Source organism: Pangasianodon hypophthalmus, chromosome 21, assembly GCF_027358585.1.
Source record: "Pangasianodon hypophthalmus isolate fPanHyp1 chromosome 21, fPanHyp1.pri, whole genome shotgun sequence".
Lineage (NCBI taxonomy): Eukaryota > Metazoa > Chordata > Actinopteri > Siluriformes > Pangasiidae > Pangasianodon > Pangasianodon hypophthalmus.
The window spans coordinates 10,071,532-10,093,008 of NC_069730.1; the positions used below are offsets into that span (position 1 = coordinate 10,071,532).

At 39.6% G+C, this 21,477-nt stretch overlaps 1 protein-coding gene across 2 annotated transcripts; it reads right to left on the reverse strand.

Annotated features, from left to right (window-relative positions):
* Positions 1–1,233: 1,233 nt before the first annotated feature.
* Positions 1,234–21,231, reverse strand: prpf38b (pre-mRNA processing factor 38B). Of its 2 annotated transcripts, none has more exons than XM_026925427.3 (6): positions 20,757–21,231; positions 19,427–19,495; positions 13,478–13,629; positions 12,717–12,777; positions 7,266–7,480; positions 1,234–2,293 (listed from the first exon to the last, which is right to left on the reverse strand). In XM_026925427.3, exons 1-6 carry the CDS (start codon positions 20,958–20,960, stop codon positions 1,576–1,578), a joined length of 1,419 nt encoding a protein of 472 aa, XP_026781228.2. In that variant the 5' UTR covers positions 20,961–21,231; the 3' UTR covers positions 1,234–1,575. The 2 variants fall into 2 exon arrangements, with proteins under 2 accessions (XP_026781228.2, XP_053083557.1); XM_053227582.1 differs by lacking the exon at positions 20,757–21,231 and adding an exon at positions 19,770–20,713.
* Between the last annotated feature and the right edge of the window lie 246 nt (positions 21,232–21,477).

Genomic DNA, 21,477 nt, shown 5'->3' on the forward strand with positions numbered 1-21,477 from the left:
TGGATCCATACAACTAGTCCTCAATTAGAACTGGATTGATTGCCATCTGGAGGCCACGTTGTTTGCAAATTTCAACTGTTTTTAAAAATGATTAAATATTAAACTCTGCTAGGTAATTTGAAGTTTGGGAACATAAGCCAAAAAATCCTAGGATTAGTAAAATAAAATATATTTAACATATTATGCAGAGTGGGTGTGGCTAAATGGTCCAAAAGGCAAATTTTTAAGTGCTCAGCGATGGATTATGAGGAAAAAGAAGCTGCACTTATTAACCTTATTCTTCCAGAGATATGCTTCTTTTTGTCTGAAAAATGATGAACAGCATCCCTCAGTGGCCAATCTGAGTAAGGTGCATGGCTTACTAGTCCAGTACATGCCTTTCAAGTTCTGTGGGAAACAACGAAAACATTTACAAGTTTGCGCCATATTTGTAAACTAGTCTACACCTCCTTAGAATTGATTGAGGTATGGCAGCCATACTGTTTACAAATATCAACATGTTTTTAATAATGATTGAGGTTCACACTCACCTGAGTATTTTGACTTCAAGACTGTGAAGATTGGCCAAAAACAGGTTTTGCACATTATGCTTATCACAAATTTACCTAAGTGGACCTAAATTGGCCAAAAAGGCAAGTTTTTTTTAGCATTTGAGCAAAAGAAACCTAAAAAAGAATTTGTACTATACAGCTTATTTTTCAAGAGATAAGCTTGTTTTTGTGTGCACAAACAAGATTTAGCCCAGCCCCACCCCCATGTATGACCATGGCACAACTTTGCGTATGACCTCAGAATGGTTTCCTGTATACCTTTCTGTATAAAAATCTGTGAAGATAGGCCAAAAATCCTAGGACTAGTTTGCAAAAGTAGGTTTTGCATTAGCAAAAAAAAAAAAAAAATTAAGTGGGCAAAGCTAAATGGCTTTTTTTTTGGGAGAACCCAAGGAACAAATTTTCACTGTAGGACTTATGCCAATCGAGATATGAGCCAAAACATAAAATGCATCGCTATAGCACCCCCCATTAGGTCAATCAGGCTCATCTCTCTTGCCCAAGTAGCAGGAAAGAGTACTACATACTGACCAACTTTCATGACTGTAGGACCTACTGTTTGGTCTGCACGATCAGTTTTAGCAGAGAAAAATAATACAAAGAAAACAAAATCCTAACGAAAACAATAGCACTACGTATAGGTCTGTGTTCACCTGTTTGTCAGTAAAGAAAAAAAAAAAACTTCTCTTTTCATACAAGATTTTTATTAAGAAACAAAATGCAACACAGCACAATTTCAGCAGGTTTATGCTGTTGCCATGCTGCCAGTTTCACTCAGCACATGTTCATCTGTATGATTTAAAACATTCTCCAGAATTATATGTACAAATATTCTAGAAGGTTTCCTCAAAACAAAAGAAATATTTAAAAAGCATTTTTCCTTTTATGTCCATAATGGCTTAAAGTGTAATGGAACAAAAAAGGTTGCATGAGATCTACACCAAGTAACTTAGTAGAACAAAGGTCGGGGTGCATGAGAAGGTCCCAAGACAAGACAGAAAAGACAAGTGTGAGGAAAGTAAGCTCAGGGAGTCCCTTCAATGTCCATTCTGACATGTTCTTTCCCGTTGCTTGCATCTCTGCGGTGACTGCGTTCTCGACTGTGACTGTGTTTGTGCATATGCTCCTTGTTGTTGCTGCACTCACGCTTCTTGCTCTTCTCCTCTGGTTCCTGACGACTCGTGGAGCGTGACCGAGAACACTTCCTGCTTGAGCGCTCAGCTTTGTGCCTCCTCTCTCTACTCCGGCTTTGGCTTGATCGCTTGCTCTTACGCTCCTCCCTGTGCCTCCTCTCCTCTCGCTCATCCTTGTGACGCCGTTCATCTCCTTCTCCTTTGGCCCTCTTATCTTTTGAGCGCTCCCTTTCTCGCTCTCCGCCACTGGTGCGTTCTTTGTGCTCTCGCTCCTTCCGACGGCTTCGCTCTCTTTCGCTCTCTCCATCCCGCTCTTTCTCTCGCTCTTTTCTCTCATTCCTCTGTTCGCGGCTCCTTCGCCAGTCTGAGGCTTGATCTGGGGTACGGGAATGCCGTCGATCCCTCTCTCGATCTCTGTCCCTGTCTGCAACCCTGTCTCTCTCCACTCTGTCCCTTTCCCTGTCTCTGTCCCTGTCCCTGTCTTTGCGTTGGCGATCCCTCTCTCTCTCGAGCTCGCGGTCGAAGCTGGCGCCACGCCGTTCTCGGTGGTGACTGCGGCTGCGTGAGCGGTGTGGGGATCTCCGAGGGCTCGGTGTTTTCCTCGGGGACCTGGTGGAAAAAGCCAGACACAAAAGAGTAGTAATACTAGCGAGGCTGCAATGTACACACAACAGTCACTACTAGGTCATATACATAAATAGGTTTTGAACAACATTCCAAAGATGGCCTACTAATTATATTGGCTGCCTGCCTCTTCCTAGATTAATAATTCTTCTGCAAGTTCTTACTCCTTACATTTAAGTCAATTCTTTGACCCTCAAAAGCTGCAGTCATGAGTCAGCCCTCGCTCCAATCCATCCTCCCTCCAGCACAAAATAACAGCCAAAAATACAATCACTAGCACTTCTTTATATCATTAGGGGGTGTTCTTATGGAGCAGATTCCATACCAGATAAAAGCGATCACACATGAAATACAATGCACAGGTGGTATTGTTTTCATTAACAGAACACAAGGCCAAAGCACCACACCGAAAAGCAGAACCTTCACTGCATTGCTCTTACATTGTTTTTCACTGAAGAGATAAAGCAATCAGAGCAGGGGAATGCTTTTTAACAATTAAAATGTTGAATGAGTGTCAGAAGTGAGTATTACTTTTATCCTATTAAAGTGAGTATACTATAACAATTACATAACTTCTATGCCCTACTGTGAACTCTTTTTTTCACACTTATGTGTTAGGAATAATTCTGAAAAGCCTGATAAGTGTTCGTTCAGTAAGAAAAAAGAAACAATGAGTCTATCAAAAAACTTTAAAGTATGTTGTTTTTATATGGACGGCAATGGCAACGTTTCTGAAAGAGGTAAGACCGGCGCTCGATAAACAATGCTGAAACAAAGTCAGTTTGCATGCCTCGCGCGTCACTAAAGCCTAGAGGAAGATAACTGACTTCTTAGCAACATGCCCAATATTGAAAGACACTAATTTACAACATCTGGAAGACCCCATTAACGAGGATGAAGCGATCTTACAGTTGGGAAAAGTCCAGGACCCAATGGACTGCCAGCCTAACTTTACAAAGCATGAATGAGAGACATTGCAGATCTCTTAGGTGCTCTGTTTAATGAAGGAATACAGGAGGGAAATGAATCATTTTACCACAGTGTAATATCACTAATATATAAAAAAGGTGACCCTTATGACTTAAGCCTGATGAATATAGATTATGAAATCCTGAATAAAATAATCCCAAACCACATGAACAAAACACTAATGGGTGTTTGGTGGGGGGGATGGGTGTTCTTTCTCTCTCAGTAATATTTATGGAGTGTAATGGACCATTATGGGTATCCAAAAAATTTATTGATATGCTTAAAACCTTGTATAAAAATTCAAAAGTACAAATTAATATCAATGATTGTTTAACTGATGCTTCTGAAATACACAGAGGTGTAAAACAAGGCTAACCTTTAAGTACAGCGCTTTATATTATCGCAAATAGTTCATTTTTACACAAGATAAAAAAAACGACTCATTTAATCACAAGAACGTAAAATTAGGGAAAAAAAAAAAACAAACAAAAAAACACATGGGGGTATCTTTAAACAAACATCTTACACTAACCGAGAGTGAGAAGTGTATTAAAAACAAACACAATGGATAGTATCTAAAAACATTTGTGATGTGATGCGGCTAATAAGTGTAGGCAGCTTATCAAGTACAGTGTGTCGTTAAATGGAGCCGTTTTGTAACAACAAAAGAATGTCCTGTGAACAACTGTAAAGAAGATGAAACTATCTTCTTAATACGCTGCTCAAACTCATCAGAGATACGGCACAAAATGAGAAATTTAGAACTGGACATAAATCTGAATGGGAAAATGATAAGGTATGGAATTTTTGTCAAAACTTTGACAAAAACATGAAGGAATTTTACTGGTTTGTTATATGTATTGTTAATTATAAAATATGAAAAACAAGATGTAAAATGATTATCCATCAGTGTCATATCCCTGCCCCAGATTCAGAACAGGTTATGAGTGAAGAGACAAAGGACAATGGACAGATGGACAAGAAATAAACATCCATGGACTCTTTTAAAGGTTTGAACTCTTGGTGACATGCAAGTATTGTGTAAATACTACGGGGGCAGTCGTGGCCTAATGGATAGAGAGTCAGACTTGGGTTCGAGTCTCGGGTCCGGCAGGGATTGTAGGTGGGGGGAGTGAATAACCAGCACTCTCTCCCACCCTCAATACCACAACTGAGGTGAGACCCTTGAGCAAGGCACCGAACCCCCAACTGCTCCCCGGGCGCCGCAGCAAAAAAAAAAAAAAAAAAAAAAAAAAAAGGCTGCCCACTGCTCCGGGTGTGTTCACGGTGTGTGTGTGTGTGTGTGCACTTGGATGGGTTAAATGCAGAGCACAAATTCCGAGTATGGATCACCATACTTGGCCACAAGTCACTTCACCTTCATACCTTCATAAATATGTGTAAATGTATGGATGTGTGTGCATTAATTGTATACTTTCGTATTTTGATCAACGCAAATATGTATATCTCTACAGTGGGGCAAAAAAGTATTTAGGCAGCCACCAATTGTGCAAGTTCTCCCACTTAAAAAGATGAGAGGCCTGTAATTTTCATCATAGGTACACTTCAGCTATGAGAGACAGAATGGGGGAAAGAATCCAGGAAATCACATTGTCTGATTTTTAAAGAATTTATTTACAAATTATGGTGGAAAATAAGTATTTGGTCAAAAACAAAAGTTCATCTCAATACTTTGTTATATACCCTTTGTTGGCAATGACAGAGGTCAAATGTTTTCTGTAAGTCTTCACAAGGTTTTCACACACTGTTTCTGGTATTTTGGCCCATTCCTCCATGCAGATCTCCACTAGAGCAGTTGTGTTTTGGGGCTGTCGCTGGGCAACACGGACTTTCAACTCCCTCCAAAGATTTTCTATGGGGTTGAGAACTGGAGACTGGCTAGGCCACTCCGGGACCTTGAAATGCTTCTTACGAAGCCACTCCTTCGTTGCCCGGGCGGTGTGTTTGGGATCATTGTCATGCTGAAAGATCCAGCCACGTTTCATCTTCAATGCCCTTGCTGATGGAAGGAGGTTTTCACGCAAAATCTCACGATACATGGCCCCATTCATTCTTTCCTTTACACGGATCAGTCGTCCTGGTCCCTTTGCAGAAAAACAGCCCCAAAGCATGATGTTTCCACCCCCATGCTTCACAGTAGGTATGGTGTTCTTTGGATGCAACTCAGCATTCTTTCTCCTCCAAACACGACAAGTTGAGTTTTTACCAAAAAAGTTCTATTTTGGTTTCATCTGACCATATGACATTCTCCCAATCCTCTTCTGGATCATCCAAATGCTCTCTAGCAAACTTCAGATGGGCCTGGACATGTACTGGCTTAAGCAGGGGGACACGTCTGGCACTGCAGGATTTGAGTCCCTGGCGGTGTAGTGTGTTACTGATGGTAGCCTTTGTTACTTTGGTCCCAGCTCTCTGCAGGTCATTCACTAGGTCCCCCACTAGGTCCTCCCGTGTGGTTCTGGGATTTTTGCTCACCGTTCTTGTGATCATTTTGACCCCACGGGGTGAGATCTTGCGTGGAGCCCCAGGATTATCAGGGGGAGATTATCAGTGGTCTTGTATGTCTTCCATTTTCTAATAATTGCTCCCACAGTTGATTTCTTCACACCAAGCTGCTTACCTATTGCAGATTCAGTCTTCCCAGCCTGGTGTAGGTCTACAATTTTGTTTCTGGTGTCCTTTGACAGCTCTTTGGTCTTGGCCATAGTGGAGTTTGGAGAGTGACTGAGGTTGTGGCCAGGTGTCTTTTATACTGATAACAAGTTCAAACAGGTGCCATTAAAACAGGTAACGAGTGGAGGACAGAGGAGCCTCTTAAAGAAGTTACAGGTCTGTGAGAGCCAGAAATCTTGCTTGTTTGTAGGTGACCAAATACTTATTTTACCGAGGAATTTACCAATTAATTCATTAAAAATCCTACAATGTGATTTCCTGGATTCTTTCCCCCCCATTCTGTCTCTCCTAGTTGAAGTGTACCTATGATGAAAATTACAGGCCTCTCTCATCTTTTTAAGTGGGAGAACTTGCACAACTGGTGGCTGACTAAATACTTTTTTGCCCCACTGTATGTGAATGATTGTAATGAGTTTTGAAATCGCTTAAAAAAGTTTAATTCAAAAAGCAAAAAGCAACACTTCTGGGTCCCTTTGGGTCCCTCTGATTACAATCACACCCCTGAGTACAACTGAGGGCTGTGGTTAGACTGTTTGTATTAAGAGGTGGCACTACTCTTACACACAGCAAAGAGAAATGCATACACAGGGGAATTACATTCACTTCTGACTAAACTCAGCATTTAATTCTTAAAAAGTAATCCCACACTGGTTTTCACTGAAGAGATAAAGTAAGAGTAATGCAATTAAGGTTTTGTTTTTCAGTGTCTTGTTTTCTGTATGTCACCAAAGAAAAGCAATACAAGATGTATATTGTATTTCACAAACGGAATTGCACAGTGAAATACAATGCAGCACCATGGATTGCTTTCAATGGTGGATAAAATTCACCTCTTTTTAATTCTTGAAAAGTAATCCCTTGTGGATTGTTTTTCACCGAAGGAGGTCAGATGATGCAAGAGCAAAACAATGAAGATTTTGCACCCTGAAGAAAGCATTTCCGCCGGAACACGTGGGTTCACGGCCCATATTCCCTCTTTAATTTTAATATTTCTACTAAGAAATAGCCATATAAATAAAGGATTTTTTACAGTCTAAATTGGAAGTGTGCCTTGGATTACCTTTTTTGAAGATTTTGCTTTTTGGTGTGGTGCTTTGGCCTTTTTTTTTTTACTAATAAATACAATATCACCTGTGTTAGTCATGTTATAACAGACCGGAATGACATCAGCTGTGCACTGACTTCCAAAGATGAACTAAGTATCCATACAGCCATATGCTCAATGCTCAACTTACATGACAAAGCAAAATTTTCAACACTTCTGAATAGGGCTGCTAAGAATCCTGTGATGTACCTTGATCGGTGCCAGTCGCCTTCCTCCTCATCCTCTTTGCCCTCTTTCTGTGGTGGTTTGCGTGGTCGGTTTTTCATCTGCTGGTCGATGGTCTTCTGAACAGGCACTGGGATACGTGGAAACAGTGTGGAGAACCATTCAAGCTTTGTGAGGAAGGAGCGCAGCATCTCACCGATAGTCATCACACACCCACCGCCAGCCTTCACATCCAGCTCCTGATCACACAAACACACAGGGTATTTATTGACACCAGCAGCTCCAGCACACTGAAATGTTTTATATATCAGGGTTTTCCTACAACTGAATGCACACAGCACTTCACAGTTTAGTGCTTTCTTTGCTTAAACAAAACACATTCAAATTAATCAGTAATTTCTTTTTTTTTTAAATAGGTAAAAAGTTGATTTTGAGTAGTGAAAACTAACATTGTGTAGCCCATCTGATTTTTTTTAATGTAAAGATTTGGTTAGAAAAAAAGGATGCACATCAGGGTTCTCCAAATCAAGTCAAGGAAACCCATCGTGCTATGCAGTGTAATGTTTATCAGTATAAAACTCATCAACTAATAAACCCCTAAAGAGACCATAACCCACTAAAATGTTTAATGAGGCATTATAGAGCAGGGAAAGCACTAAGTGCACTAACTCCGGAATTTAAACTGGGGAAACAAATTCCCTGTCTGTGATGACCAAAAACTGAAACTTCACCTCTGTTTTCATCAAGCTCAATATTCATATGTTACATTTACCACATGAGTGAGTGCAGAATGGTGCTGATGAAAACACAGACCAATTCAAAATAGCTAATTATCTCAGCCCACAGTACTCACACTGTAGCCCCACACGCAGGATGAATGGACATTAGTTTACTGTCTTTATAAGACAATCATAAACGAAACAAAACTCTAATTTAACAGGACAGCTATAAATAATTTATGCTGACAATTACGTTATTTAAAATCACAGTCTTCACAGAGGAGAATTTCTGTCCGCTAACCAGGATTTCAGAAAATATAAATTGCAGAAAAATCCTTTGATGTTCTTAACAATGGTCTGGGCAAATTCTCCTACCATACTTTAAAATACTCTTTGTATCTTATTCAGGCACACATCTAAACTGCTATAGCTCCAGTCAGTCAGTATGGGAGCTATAGTACAGGTACACTGTGCCTTTGACTTTAGAGCAGGAAGGGGTTCTGTTTGCACTCACGCACGCAAACCTGCAGTGCTGGGATATATTACTCCCATTCATAAGGCCCATTCATATATTACTCCCATTCTTCTGCATAAGGCCATCTAAGAAAGAGAAGATTGCAGTTAGCTAGACTTACACACAAACGTCCAGACATACAGTGCCTATAGAAAATCATCATACCCTGTGAAAACCTTTACCTTTTGTCACATTACACCCTGGAAAATAAAATAAATTAAGTTTTTTGAGCTTCATGTACACATTATAACCCTCATCATTAAAGTAAAAATATCATTTAAAAAAATTCAGGAGGGTTATTAAAAATTAATCAGTGAAAAGCCTGGTTTGGTAAAGTGATCAGCCCCTTAGAGTATACCATTATAAACTTGCTCAGGTGCAAGCAATCAACTTCCAGATTAAACACCAGGCTAATTGCCCCACCTGACATCAATAGTAGTGGTGTTGATTACTTTAGAATAAAACGAGCTGCTTCTTGAAGATTCCACTGTTAGTAGTGCATGGTACTGCATAGAATTCACCATGGTTGGGAAAGTGCTTTCAAAAAGTGCTTTCATTAAGAAGTGGAAAGCGTATGGCACCACCAGCACATTGCCTAGATCAGGCCGACCGTCCAAAGTGGATGACAGAGCCAGGAGGACATTGATAAGAGAAGCTACCAGGAAGCCAAAGGCAACTTTGTAGGACTTACAAGGCTTTATGGCTGGATCTTGTCAGTCTGTGCATGTGACAACTATCTCCCAAGCTTCACACAAAGCTGGCCTGTATGGGAGGGTGGCATGAAAGAAGGCTTTCCTAAAAAAAAGTGTCACACTCAGTCTCATCTGGCTATGCAAAAACACATTTGGAAGAGTCTGATACCTTCTGGCAAAAGGTGCTATGGTCTGATGAGACCAAAATTGACCTTTTTGGACTGAACTCCAAGTGCTATGTTTGGCGAAAAGCAAACACACCATACCTACTGTGAAGCATGGTGGTGGCAGCACTATATTGTGGGGGTGTTTCTCTTCAGCTGGGACTGGGCGATTGGTCAGGATTGAAGGGAAAATGGATGCTGCCAAGTACATCCAAATTCTTGAGGAAAACTGCGTCCCTCTGCTAGACAGCTGAAGAGGGGCAGGTCATTCACCTTCCAACACGACAATCACCCTAAACATACTGCCAAAACAACAACGAAATGGCTTAAGGATAAGAAGGTGAATGTCCTTGGGTGGCCAAGTCAGAGCCCTGACTTAAATCCAATCGAAAATCTGTGGATGGATTTGAAGAGAGCAGTCCATTGCCGCTCACCACAGAATTTGACTGAACTTGAGCAATTCTGCAAGGAAGAATGGGCAAATATTCCCCAATCAAGGTGTGCAAAGCTAGTACAGACATATCCAAAAAGACTGATGGCTGTAATTAAAGCAAAAGGTGGCTCTACGAAGTATTAAATCAAGGGACTGATGACTTTTCCAACCCTGTTATTCTAGTTTTTTGTTTTTTATTAATTTGCAGAACTGTTGTGTTTTTTTTCTTTCATTGGTTTGATGTTGTAAGACCAAAATTGTAAATAAAGCTGGAAAGGTTATTTGGAATGGGGTTTGATTTCAGGCTGTATGACAAAGTAACTATTTGAAAGGGGTATGATGATTTTCTATAGGCACTGCACCTCTAGATTCGCACAACTAGGACTTCAGTCAGCTTTGGAAAAAAGTACTCTCTATTCTAAAGAATATGTAGGAACACTTCATGCTAGGCTGCTGATGTTGCGTAGTATATCAACTATAACTTGTTAGAAAGAGTATGTCTAACTTTATACTTGTTGAAAATGTGGGAACATTTTTCCCCACTCCATTCACGAACAAGCTAATGCTTAAAAATACAATACCCGATTTAATGGACAATACAAATTGCCCCAGGGGTATTTATTAGCAATTTCTTTTTTAATTGAATTAAAACACATTAAACAAGGACTAGGCAAATCACAAATTTATTAGCTAGGTCCCTGGGCAAGCAAAAAGTCCAATCTGCTTCCTCAGTTTTGGTTGCCCAGAAAACCTAAACAATTTCAAGTCCTTGAATTCCCAGGGAGGGGACCATTCTACATAGTCATAATCTTTATTCAGTTCTGACAATGTTTTTGATGCAATATATGTTTGTACTTTCAACAAAACAGCAGCAACTCTTTGGTTAAAATTTTGGTTGAGTTGTACTCTCTCCACACATCACCATGCTGTGCCTTCATTTTTGCTCAATATTACACAAAGTGCTTGGAATAATCATTTTAGTGTCCAACAAGAAGTGCTGAAACCCTCTTGTAATTGTTTGTTCTTTTCTTATGATGATTAGAGGCAAAGCATTAAGTGATTGGATTTCTTTTCTTTTTTTACCCCCTCAACTTATTAAGCAGACCAAAACCGTAGATCGTAGAGGCCAACTATTCAGGCAAAAGAGATGAACATGATCAGCCTCATGGTGGTGCCCTAGTGCAGGGTTTTACATTTTGGCCATATCTTGAGAATCATAAGCCAAACCATGTAAATTCTTCTGTGTGACTCCTTGGCATCTGTCACACAAAATGCCTCATGAACCATTTATAAACATGGCTATCATCGGCCAATAAGCTTTCAGCAGACATTTGACAGGGTTAACACTAGGCATGCACTGATGCCATTTTTTCCAGACTATACATGTTTTTGTTACTCTTTGATACAGATACCGAAATGAGTAAGCACGTGTAAGTATCAGATAAAGACCCATCAATCCTGCTTTGTTTCCACACAAGCTACAAGCTTGTTTCTGTATCTGAATAGCAATCATATCTTTTGAAACTCTGATTTTAAATAAACTGCACAGGATATAGAAAGTGTGGTTTTGTGATTCAAGGATTTCAATGGAGTTTACACTTCACTCATGCATGAGCTTGAAATAGACATGGGGCTTAAATGATGGGCAGCACTTCAGCCAGTGTTGATTGGAACCCTTTTTAAAATGGAATTGAATGAGGTCTTTATGTGATGCATCCAGTATGCATTAGCCTTTAGAATTAATCAAGAGCATCACAGAACATTATATTTAGCTCTCTAGTTCCCCAGTTTACATAGCGACCATGAAAAGTGCACACGTGTGTTCATGTACTTAGGCTACTAGGCTTATTCTTTATTGTTTTCATTGTGTCCAAATTCCTCATTGACCGATTGTGGCTTTTGTGTGGCACTACTCATTTAAAAAAAAATTGAAATATCTCTCTTGTAAAATATGATATATAGTGAAACTACACTGTCTCAAGCCATAAAAATCTGCTCTTTGGACTTTGTAGCCCCTCCCACTCAATTTGTACAATATGCAAAACTTACTTCTGTGAACTTGTTTTAGGATTTTTGCTGCATTTTCAAAAAAATTGGTGTCGTAGTATTCAGTAGAGTCCAAAACTCAATAATAAAAATATTGAGATTTGTAAACAGTATGGCCAAAACATGCCAATCAATCATTACACTTAATTTCCTCAGACAGCCGTAACTCGATATGATATCTCAATCCCTCGCTAGTCAGAAAACACCAAAAATCAGAACTGTATTGTTTTAGAAAGTAGGCAGTGGTAGGTTTACTGGTAGGCTGTAAATTAGAAAATGGAGAAAACAGTGGGGGGGTTAAAATCTTATTTCTACAGCAGTCATGAAAGGCTACAAAGAAAACTGATTTTGTCTTAATATATAACTTCTTACAAAACTGCTGAACAGGAATAAGATGATCGATTGGCTATAGCACTGGCCGATTTTTGGCCTAAATATGTGATCTCCATTGGCTGATATATAAACATATAAAAGATTTCATATTAAAAGTTTTCAGATGAACATTAAGCAAAATGAAGGCAAAGGTGAAAAGTCAGCAATATGCATCAAAAATTCCATCTTAAGGTCCTTTTCAGGAAAATCACAAGTGTCATTCAATAAATAATGAGCAACTAATCAATCAAGGTTCAGAACCCCCATCACAGACATGCAGGTGTACACTGCATTAGGAATTACAAATATTGGTAAATATATTGGTGAGACAGTATTTTTTTTTTTTTTTAGCTGAGAAAGGTTTAGGTTTCAATGAAAACAAGCACAGAAACCCTGCCATCACAAACACTATCCTTACTGCAATGGCTCTGTGATAGGTGGTGTAGAGGGCCAGTGACTACACCATGAAACAGCCCATGTTTCTAAATATATTCAATGTAAAAGAAAGTTGAAAGTATTACCCGTGGCGACATACCTCCTCATCATCAAGGAAGGGCTCAAACCACTCGATCAGGTCTGCAGGGGGTTGTGTGTATCTGTAGAGCATAAAACAAAGAAAAAGTCAACACAATGTCATTATATATAGTAATCTAATACAAATTATATATAAAATACATTGATCAGACATAACATTAAAACTGCCTGCCTAAAATTGTGTAGGTCCCCCTTGTGCTGCCAAAACAGCTCTGACCCAGGTAAGTGACACACACGCACCTGACTGTCCACATTATGTAAAAGCAAGCTGCATTGTGTGTTCTGACACCTTTCTATCATAGCCAGCATGAACTTTTTCAGCAGGTTTTGCTACAATGGCTCGTCTGTGGGATTGGACCAGATGGGCTAGCCTTCACTCTCCACACGCATCATTGAGCCTTGGGCGCTCATGACCCTGTCTCTGGTATACCAGTTGTCCTTCCTTGGACCATTTTTGGTAGGTACTAACCACTGCATCCCAGGAACACCCCACAAGACCTGCCATTTTCAAGATGCTCTGACCCAGAAATCTAGCTACCACAATTTGTCAAAGTTGCTCAGATCCTTACGCTTACCCATTTTTACTGAAGTTCCCCTAAAAGCTAAAGTAAATAATGCACTTCTTGGAACTTGTTTTAAAAAATCATTAAGAAACAAATCTAAAGTTTCATGCATCACATTATGTGGTGTTCTGCACCATAGTATTGCATTCTTCTCCCAAAGTACCTTGACAAAATTTATGTAAAAAGAGTGGACTCTTACCGTATATACATGAAGCCAAGTGCTCGGATGTACGGGGAGTCTGTGTGTGTAATGAGACCCATCACCTGTTTGCGGGTCAGTTTTAGCGTGAACAGCTTATACAGTAGACAGAAAGCTGTGGAGACGATACCACCTGTGCCTACACCTCGCACCTGCAACAAAAACAAGATTTGCAAGAAACTCAAGAACCCTGTTTCAACGATCACGCCACAAGAACTAATAAAAAGAATCACATGCACCCTTGTGCTGGAAGACATTATCACTACTAGAACACTACTCTAACACTACAGTGGCCTTCAGAATTATTGGCACCCTTCTTGAAAATGAGCAAAAATTAACAAACCCCACCCAGAAAGATTTACAATACCACACTGGTTGAAAGTGGATTGGTTGGTAGAGAGGTGTGTGTATGTGTGTCTGGTTGCATACCTGGAAACAGTGTGATAAGAGATTGTAACATTACTGCCGTGGGTTATATCAAATTCAGATTAATATTGTATTAATATCAGAATAATACAATTCAAAGTAAATCTGAAGTATAAACAAAAAATTTTTCCTTCATTGCATCCAGTGCTTTCCTTCCTCTTCAAATGTGCTTGTACGCCAAACCTGTGTGAAAGTGTAGTAAAACAGCTCACAACAGAAACGGATTTAAAAAAAAAAAAAAAACAACCTCTGTCCTGATCTGCTTGCAGAAGTATAAATCAGGTTGGATACACTTTTAGGTTGATCTTGGTCCACTCTTTCATACAGAACATTTCAGCTCCTTACTGGTACTTAATTCTTTTTAAGTCAAACCAGTTTTCAGTAAGGCTCAAACCCAAACACTGAGCTCACTTCTTGTGGGCGTGCACACACACACCCCATCCAAATCACATGGTAACTGAATGACTGTATAGCACTCCTTGGGATGAACCACCAAATTGCTTCTTCCCACTATATACACAGTCTTGACTCCAAGGGAATAACAAGTTACAATGTAGGAATGACGTTCATGTGGTCAATACGTGAGCAATATCATAGTTCTATGTCTGTTATCAAATCCTTGATCAAATCCTTTTTGCTAGATTTAGTCAAATCTGAACCAAACGCCACAACCAAAAAGTTCTGCTAGTCACAAACCTTCATGGACTATGAAACAGAATGATAGTTACATATGTAACTATTCTGGATAACCACCAGGGCTTGGTGTCAATCTGAACCACTGCCAACCCGGAGGAAACTCTGGGAGAAGGATCCAGGGGGATAGTCACTGATGATGGTATTTTACAGTAAAATACGTCATACAGTCACCACGTGACTACGGTAAAGGTCTTGGCATGTATTCACACATGCAAAAGAAGGTATCTAGGTGTTAAAACATGACCCTGGCAAATATCCAGGGAGATATATACATGCAAACATACATAACTAGCAGTTTCATCATCTTGTAGAAAACTCTATCTATGGCCAGATCTGAACCTGCTGACAGAGGCAACCAGGTTATGGGCTGAAAAATCTTGGTTCTTAGCATAGTTCAATTTTCACACAGGCCCCTGAACACCTTTGTTACCCAGACACCTAACTGACTTGCTTAAAACGTGGTAGCTAATATAATGTAATAACATTCATATGGCGAGCTACTTCTGTAAAAATACACTTTGGATAAAATGCAAACTATTATTTGATGCCAACAGTATTGACAGGGGTCAAGTCCTTCTTGTTACTAATTTGTATGCCAGAACTACCCGTAAAATATACTTTAAAAAAAAAAAAAAAAAAAAGTCTATTTCAGACATTTGACCTTGCTGCGACCTTGCTCCTGTTTGGACTGATTCCAAAATCTAATCAGTTCATCTGTAGGTTACAACAATAATTCTATAGAAAACATTCTTATTCTACAAACATTCAACCACCCATTTGAGATAATGTGCTAACAAGAATCTCAGACAGATGCACAGACACACTGATGGATAGATGGATGGACCAGTGGTAAAAATCGTACATATTGATTGAAATGGTCTTGATTTCCTGACCATGAAGGTGTAAGTAGGATCTTTGTATAACAAACAGGAAGGAAGAGATTAAACTGATGGTAAAAAATATAGCTAACCAAAAATAGGTCTTGAGTTCCTAAACATGAACACATAAGTAACATCATTGTATGACAAACAGGACAGAAGCGATTGAAGAAAAATCTATCAGACATTTGACCTTGCTGTGCCCTTGATCCTGTTCGGATCGATTCCAAAGCCTAATCAGTTCATTCCAGAGCCTAACCAATTTAAATTCAACGGGGGAATGAAGCCACGGAAGGTCCAAGTTTTCTAAGTGGGGTTTTACACGTAGCCCAAAAGGACAGATGCACTTGAGGCCTTGTACAAATGTAGATGCTGTGAATGAAAAACTGGAGGGTAGGCTGAATTGTGTTGGTTTGTCTTAAGCTATTAAGAGAAAGAGAAGAGAAAGACAAGAGAAATTAGGTCATGCAACAGGACAATGATCCTAAGCACACCAGAAAATTGCCATCTGAATGGCTAAAGAAGAAAAAAATCAAGGTGTTTGAATGGCCAAGTCAAAGTCCAGACCTCAGCCCCATTGAGATGCTGTGGCGGGATCTTAAAAGAGCTGTGCATAAATAAATACCCTCAAATATCAACGAACTGAAGCAGCGTTGTAAAGAAAAATCGGCCAAAATTTCTCCAAAACGACGTGAGAGACTGAAACGCAGACAGAAAAACAAATTGTTGCTAACTGCAGTTTCTAGACGTTGCTGAATGATAGGGTGTACTTATTTTTCCCCGCCTGGTTTCTGAATGTTGGTTTACTTTTTGAGAAAAAACGACTACATATTGTGTTCTTTTTGTTGTCACTTGAGGTTATTTGTTTGTTTATAGAAGCTGTTGAGGACCGCACAACTGTTATTTATGCCATGATAAATAAACAGAAAACTGTAAAGAAAGGGTATACTTTCTTTGTCCTATCACTGTATACAAATGAACAGATACCCTTTGGTAGCCTGTTAGAATCTTTTCTGGTGGTAGGCATACTGAATATTCAATCTTTTTTGTTGAATGTTATTTGCTTAATGTCTGTCACACCATGTTGTGTCAGTTCTGAAGCTGTTTCAGCCTCATCCATGTCCTATAGCTTTCTGGAATCTGCAATTTTTTTATTATTTATTATTATTATTATTATTTTTGCATCTTTGACTGTCCCTGCTATGCCTTTTTGTAAAACGAAGGGAAATCATTTGGCAAGGGGCATGTCAGGTGATAAAAATTCAAAACTTATGAACCTCTGCTAGTTATCATCCTTCTTTTAAGGTTTTGTTTGGTAGCCATGACTATGCATAATTTGTTTCATCAACCCTACTCACCACCCACCTCAGAGCCCAACAAGGGGAAGCACAGAACTGCAGACATCCTGCAGATACGCACAAGGGATATAGGGATGGTATAACTGAGCGACCACAAAGTGCTTACTTTGCTTGATAGACCCTTAGCTAAAGTCTTCCGGGAAGAAAGAAAATATGGCCGCTATTAAAGAAAAACACAACCTAGAACAAGTCTTCACCAGCTGCTTGATTAGATTGGGCCCCTTTCAGATTCTGCTGGGGAGCCAGAATTCATCACATTGACAGACCAAAAAAAAAAAAACGGCAGATTTAGTCACTTTCTTGTCATTGCAATTAACATTATTGGTAAATAGGTAGATTTGGCCTAAAACCAATTTTTTGGCCAAAATAGTTCAGTGATATCCCTAACAAATGTAGTTAACTACAACCGATGTTACCTATATACTTGCCAAGTTGAACATACACTGATACATTTTATTTCACATGAAAGAACTCAAAACATTCTCCATGTACTGTGAAAGAGGGCAGAGCATGCGAAATGAGACAAGAACATCGGGGTTCCAGGCAGTGTTAGCTAATACTGAAAAGAGATCAATCCAGATGTGTGTCAATTGGCTCATCTGTTTTCCTGGAGAGAAAAAAGACTGCTCTTTTGGTAAATTTTTGAGCAGTAACTCATACAAGCATACTCTATTATTAAATTCAGAGTGCCTATCCAAAATTTGAAGATTGGCAAGTGTGGTAAACCAATATAATCAGATTAAACTGCGTGGCATATTGCAACAGTGTAATATAGTGTACAGATGCTAAAACTTATGTCGTACAAGCCTTGTTGTTTGATTTTTAAAGACTTCACAACAGACATGTATCCTACGTTACTTTTTATATATGATATAAATGGCACTTTTTAAATATGTATGTTAATTCAAACTACACAGACAAGTAAAGGCTTAGTGTGAGTGAACTGAAACGAAGTTTGGAGAAGGAGTGTTTAATGCTATTAGAAGGTTAGCATTTGATTATTATGATTATGCACCCCACAGTGTACATTTTAGGACAGGGGTGTCAAACTCAAATTCAGCATGTGCCATATCACCATTTTATGAGCCTCAATCCATATGCTAAGACTATATATTTTTAATGCTTTGAAATTGCATTGATTAACACAAATAACCAGCTCTGGGTCCCTGAAGGACTAATGGTTAGGGCACGGTGCTCTCAATGCTGCAGCCCGGGTTTGTTTCCTGGCCAGGGAACCAACCCCAAAACAGTGCACTCCCAGTGCCGGTCCCAAGCCCGGATAAAATTGGGGAAGGCTGCGTAAGGAAGGGCATCTGGCGTAGGCGTAAAAACTGTGCCAAATCAAATATGCGGCCCACTTTATATATATATATATAAACCTTGAGTTGGATGGGCTAAAACAGCAAAAGACATCAGGTCCCACTCCTGTCGGCCAAGAACGAGAATCTGAGGCTACCATGGGCAAAGACTTGGCGAAACTGGACAGCTCAAGACTGGAAAAAGACCAGGTGATTTTATTTCTAATATTCGACTTTCAAGTTTCTGAAATAAAATCATGACTGAGATGAATACACCTGGTATTTCTTTTTTTTTTTTTTTTCTAAAGTACTCTTTTTTCCTGAGAGTGAAGTGTTCAAGGTGGCAAACATACATCAAGTCATTAATGTTTCTGCCTTGAATAGCTGTTTCTGGGGAATCAACTATTTGTTTATTCAAAAAGAGTCAAACTAATATGGATAATTTTAATTAATAATTAATTAATAATGATAAGTTAATCAAGTCTTTTTGCTGAAACCTGACAACCCTGTACAGCAGTCAAAACCCCAACCAGGCAGCTGATCTTTCATTAACCATTAGTTTAATTTTGTTACATTCTAAAAGTGTTTTCACAAGAGTGAGCAGCAAAGCGACAGGCAACCATTTATTGTCTATGTATGAGGGGAGTGCAGAGCTATGATTTCAGCAACAGCGGCAAGCGACAAAGTGACATGCGAGTTGAGATTTTCTGAAGTTTGTGCAAAATGGGTATGATGCAGTAAAGTTACAAAGGCAAACGACTAGCTTGAATGATTGCTCGGACCAACCGTATGGCACACATGGAAAAACGTTTTTTTCATTCGCCTGCTCGTATTTGAATTTTGTGTATCGTTACACCCCTATTAGTTACATGTGTGAATTGATTTTATTAATTTCTCTCACTCATATTGCTGCACAACAGCAATTTCAGATGTTTGTGCTCATTATAGCACTGCAGGAGAGTGATGCCAGGTTTGCTGTCAAATAAAGAAATATATTAGCAATATTACTCTGAAACCCTTCATAAAACTCATGGAAAAGGGATAAGTGTTTTGTCACAAAGTTTCCATGTATATAACCAGACACACCACGCCACCTCAACGAATCAGCATTCGTCAGAAGGGTGGACAACACATAGCCCTGTAGATATCCACGATACACTGCTAAGATTGCTCAGGACTGCATGCAAGACCATCAGTGCACTTCTCTGTGCCACAAGCAGAGCTCCAAATATGCTAGATTTTTCCTTTAAAGCAAATGGTAAAGGAGATCCAGAAGCACATACTTCTACTTACCCCTCCGCACATTCCAGTCTGCCCTGCTGTTTTCCTGCTGCCTTTCTCCCACGGCTCCACATGGGTTACCTGAGGAAAAAATATACAACACACAGTATGGTATTACTGATGAAAATACAAAATAATAGAAACTTTTAAAGATGCGCAAACAAGTAAAGGGCAATAGGGGTGCGTGGGACTTATTTTCCCCTCCTACTCCTGGAGGAATTTTAATCAATCCCACCCACTCCCACAAAAACTTTGAATAATCACGCGCTCCGGTAGTTATTTTTGTTCACATTTGGCCGGGTCCATTTCCAAAAAACTAAACACACTGGTAATTTAAGCCACCGTTGAGCCTAACCTGGATAAAGCAATGACTCCAATGTATGAAAGTACGCGGTAATTGTTTCAGGCAGCACGAGCTCCCAACGCACTTCCGTGTTAATGAACGCGGCCTTTCTTTGTCCCTTATCTGATATTGTTCGTATGACTGTTTTTGGTTTTGTCCCGCAAGACCCCTGTACCAGTCCACACCTCTACACTCCACTGAAATAGAGGTTCCCGCTTAAACACAAATTATCATCTAAAAACTGAGCTCCTCCTTCTCCAAGTTCCGGGACTAGCTAGCACAGAGTGCTATCTGATTTTAAACTAAGACTACCAAGGTTACCTTGGCAATCACTGTTTTAAATGGTTAATTTGTTTGGCGATCAAACCTGTGGTGAGATGAGCAAACACGTGCATTGCTGGGCAATCGTGGAAAAAAGCTAAAATCCTTCATCAAATTTTGTGTTGATCAACTAATTCGCTAAATTTGAATGGATCTGCCAATAACCGAAAAGCAGCACAAAACAAACAAACAAATATACGGACTTCTTTCTAGATACAAACCTCGGTCACTAACCAATACACATAGAAAGGTAAAAGCATGTGCTTATTAACTTAAACACGACGCGTTTTGGGTTTTTTCGAAACCAAAACTCTCAAGTTTTATTCGGCATCTGTTATAAAGACGACGAACATATTTCCATTTCAAAACAAGCAAGTGAAATCTAAGGGCCAAAATATCTGGTTATAGATGTCAATTCTTATCACCGTCTGAGTTGCAAAATATTCTTGTCACAACTGTTTAGAAACCTAACGTTATCTGATCCTGTTAGAAAGCTACCTAAAGTCAGCGTGCTCCTCTACCAGTAACAGTCCGTTTGTGGTGCACTACAGTATAACTGAACCACTAACATAAGAAAACAGTGTCGAATCCCGCGTCAGCACTTTGAGACCTGGCAAGCTAACTGTCGAAGCCGTAGTATCGCGGGCCCGCTGGCTGTGTAACTTTAGCTGGCTTTACCTTGAAGTAGATCTCGTCCACGACCTCATGGTAGGTCTTCAGCTCATACAACTGAACCTTGAAATACGGAGATGATAACACATTTGTGAGAATCATAGGGTTTAGGTTCATTGTCTTCTCATTGCCCCACAGAGGTAAAACGTTGCCGTGTTTCCCTGAAGGAGGTTTGCTCACGGCCTGCTGCTGCTGCGGATTCCCCGCCATAGCGCCTAGCTGCGGCACAGAAAATTAGGGGCTAGCTGCTTAGCTAGTTGCTTTACACAACCAATTTTAGTACTAACTATAGTGTCATTAAAACTAGCTTTGCTTCAAATGTCATTAAAAAACGAGTGTTATACGCTATTAAACTCAATTTGTTGAGGTATTAAAACGGTATTTGTCCGAACAAACGATGTTTTCAGTAACACTGGGTCAGTTAGGCGCAAAACAAGATAGCTAATATTACCGGAGACAAGGCGGAAACGGAAATTACGCTTCGCAATGCTCTTTAACAACAGCTTGTTCTAGTCCAATACAGGCACCGTTAGATTTTTGACTTTTCCGTTTTAGTATATGTGTTTGTTGCAATTGTCGTGGCAAAACTCTTCAGTTCAGAATAAGAAAAATAACTTTAAAAAGTCAAAGAGATTTGGATGCCAAAAATCAGACTTTATTGAATCAACCAACAAAGCCAAGATGATCATCTGATTTACATAGTCGTGGCTCATGGTTTTATACACTT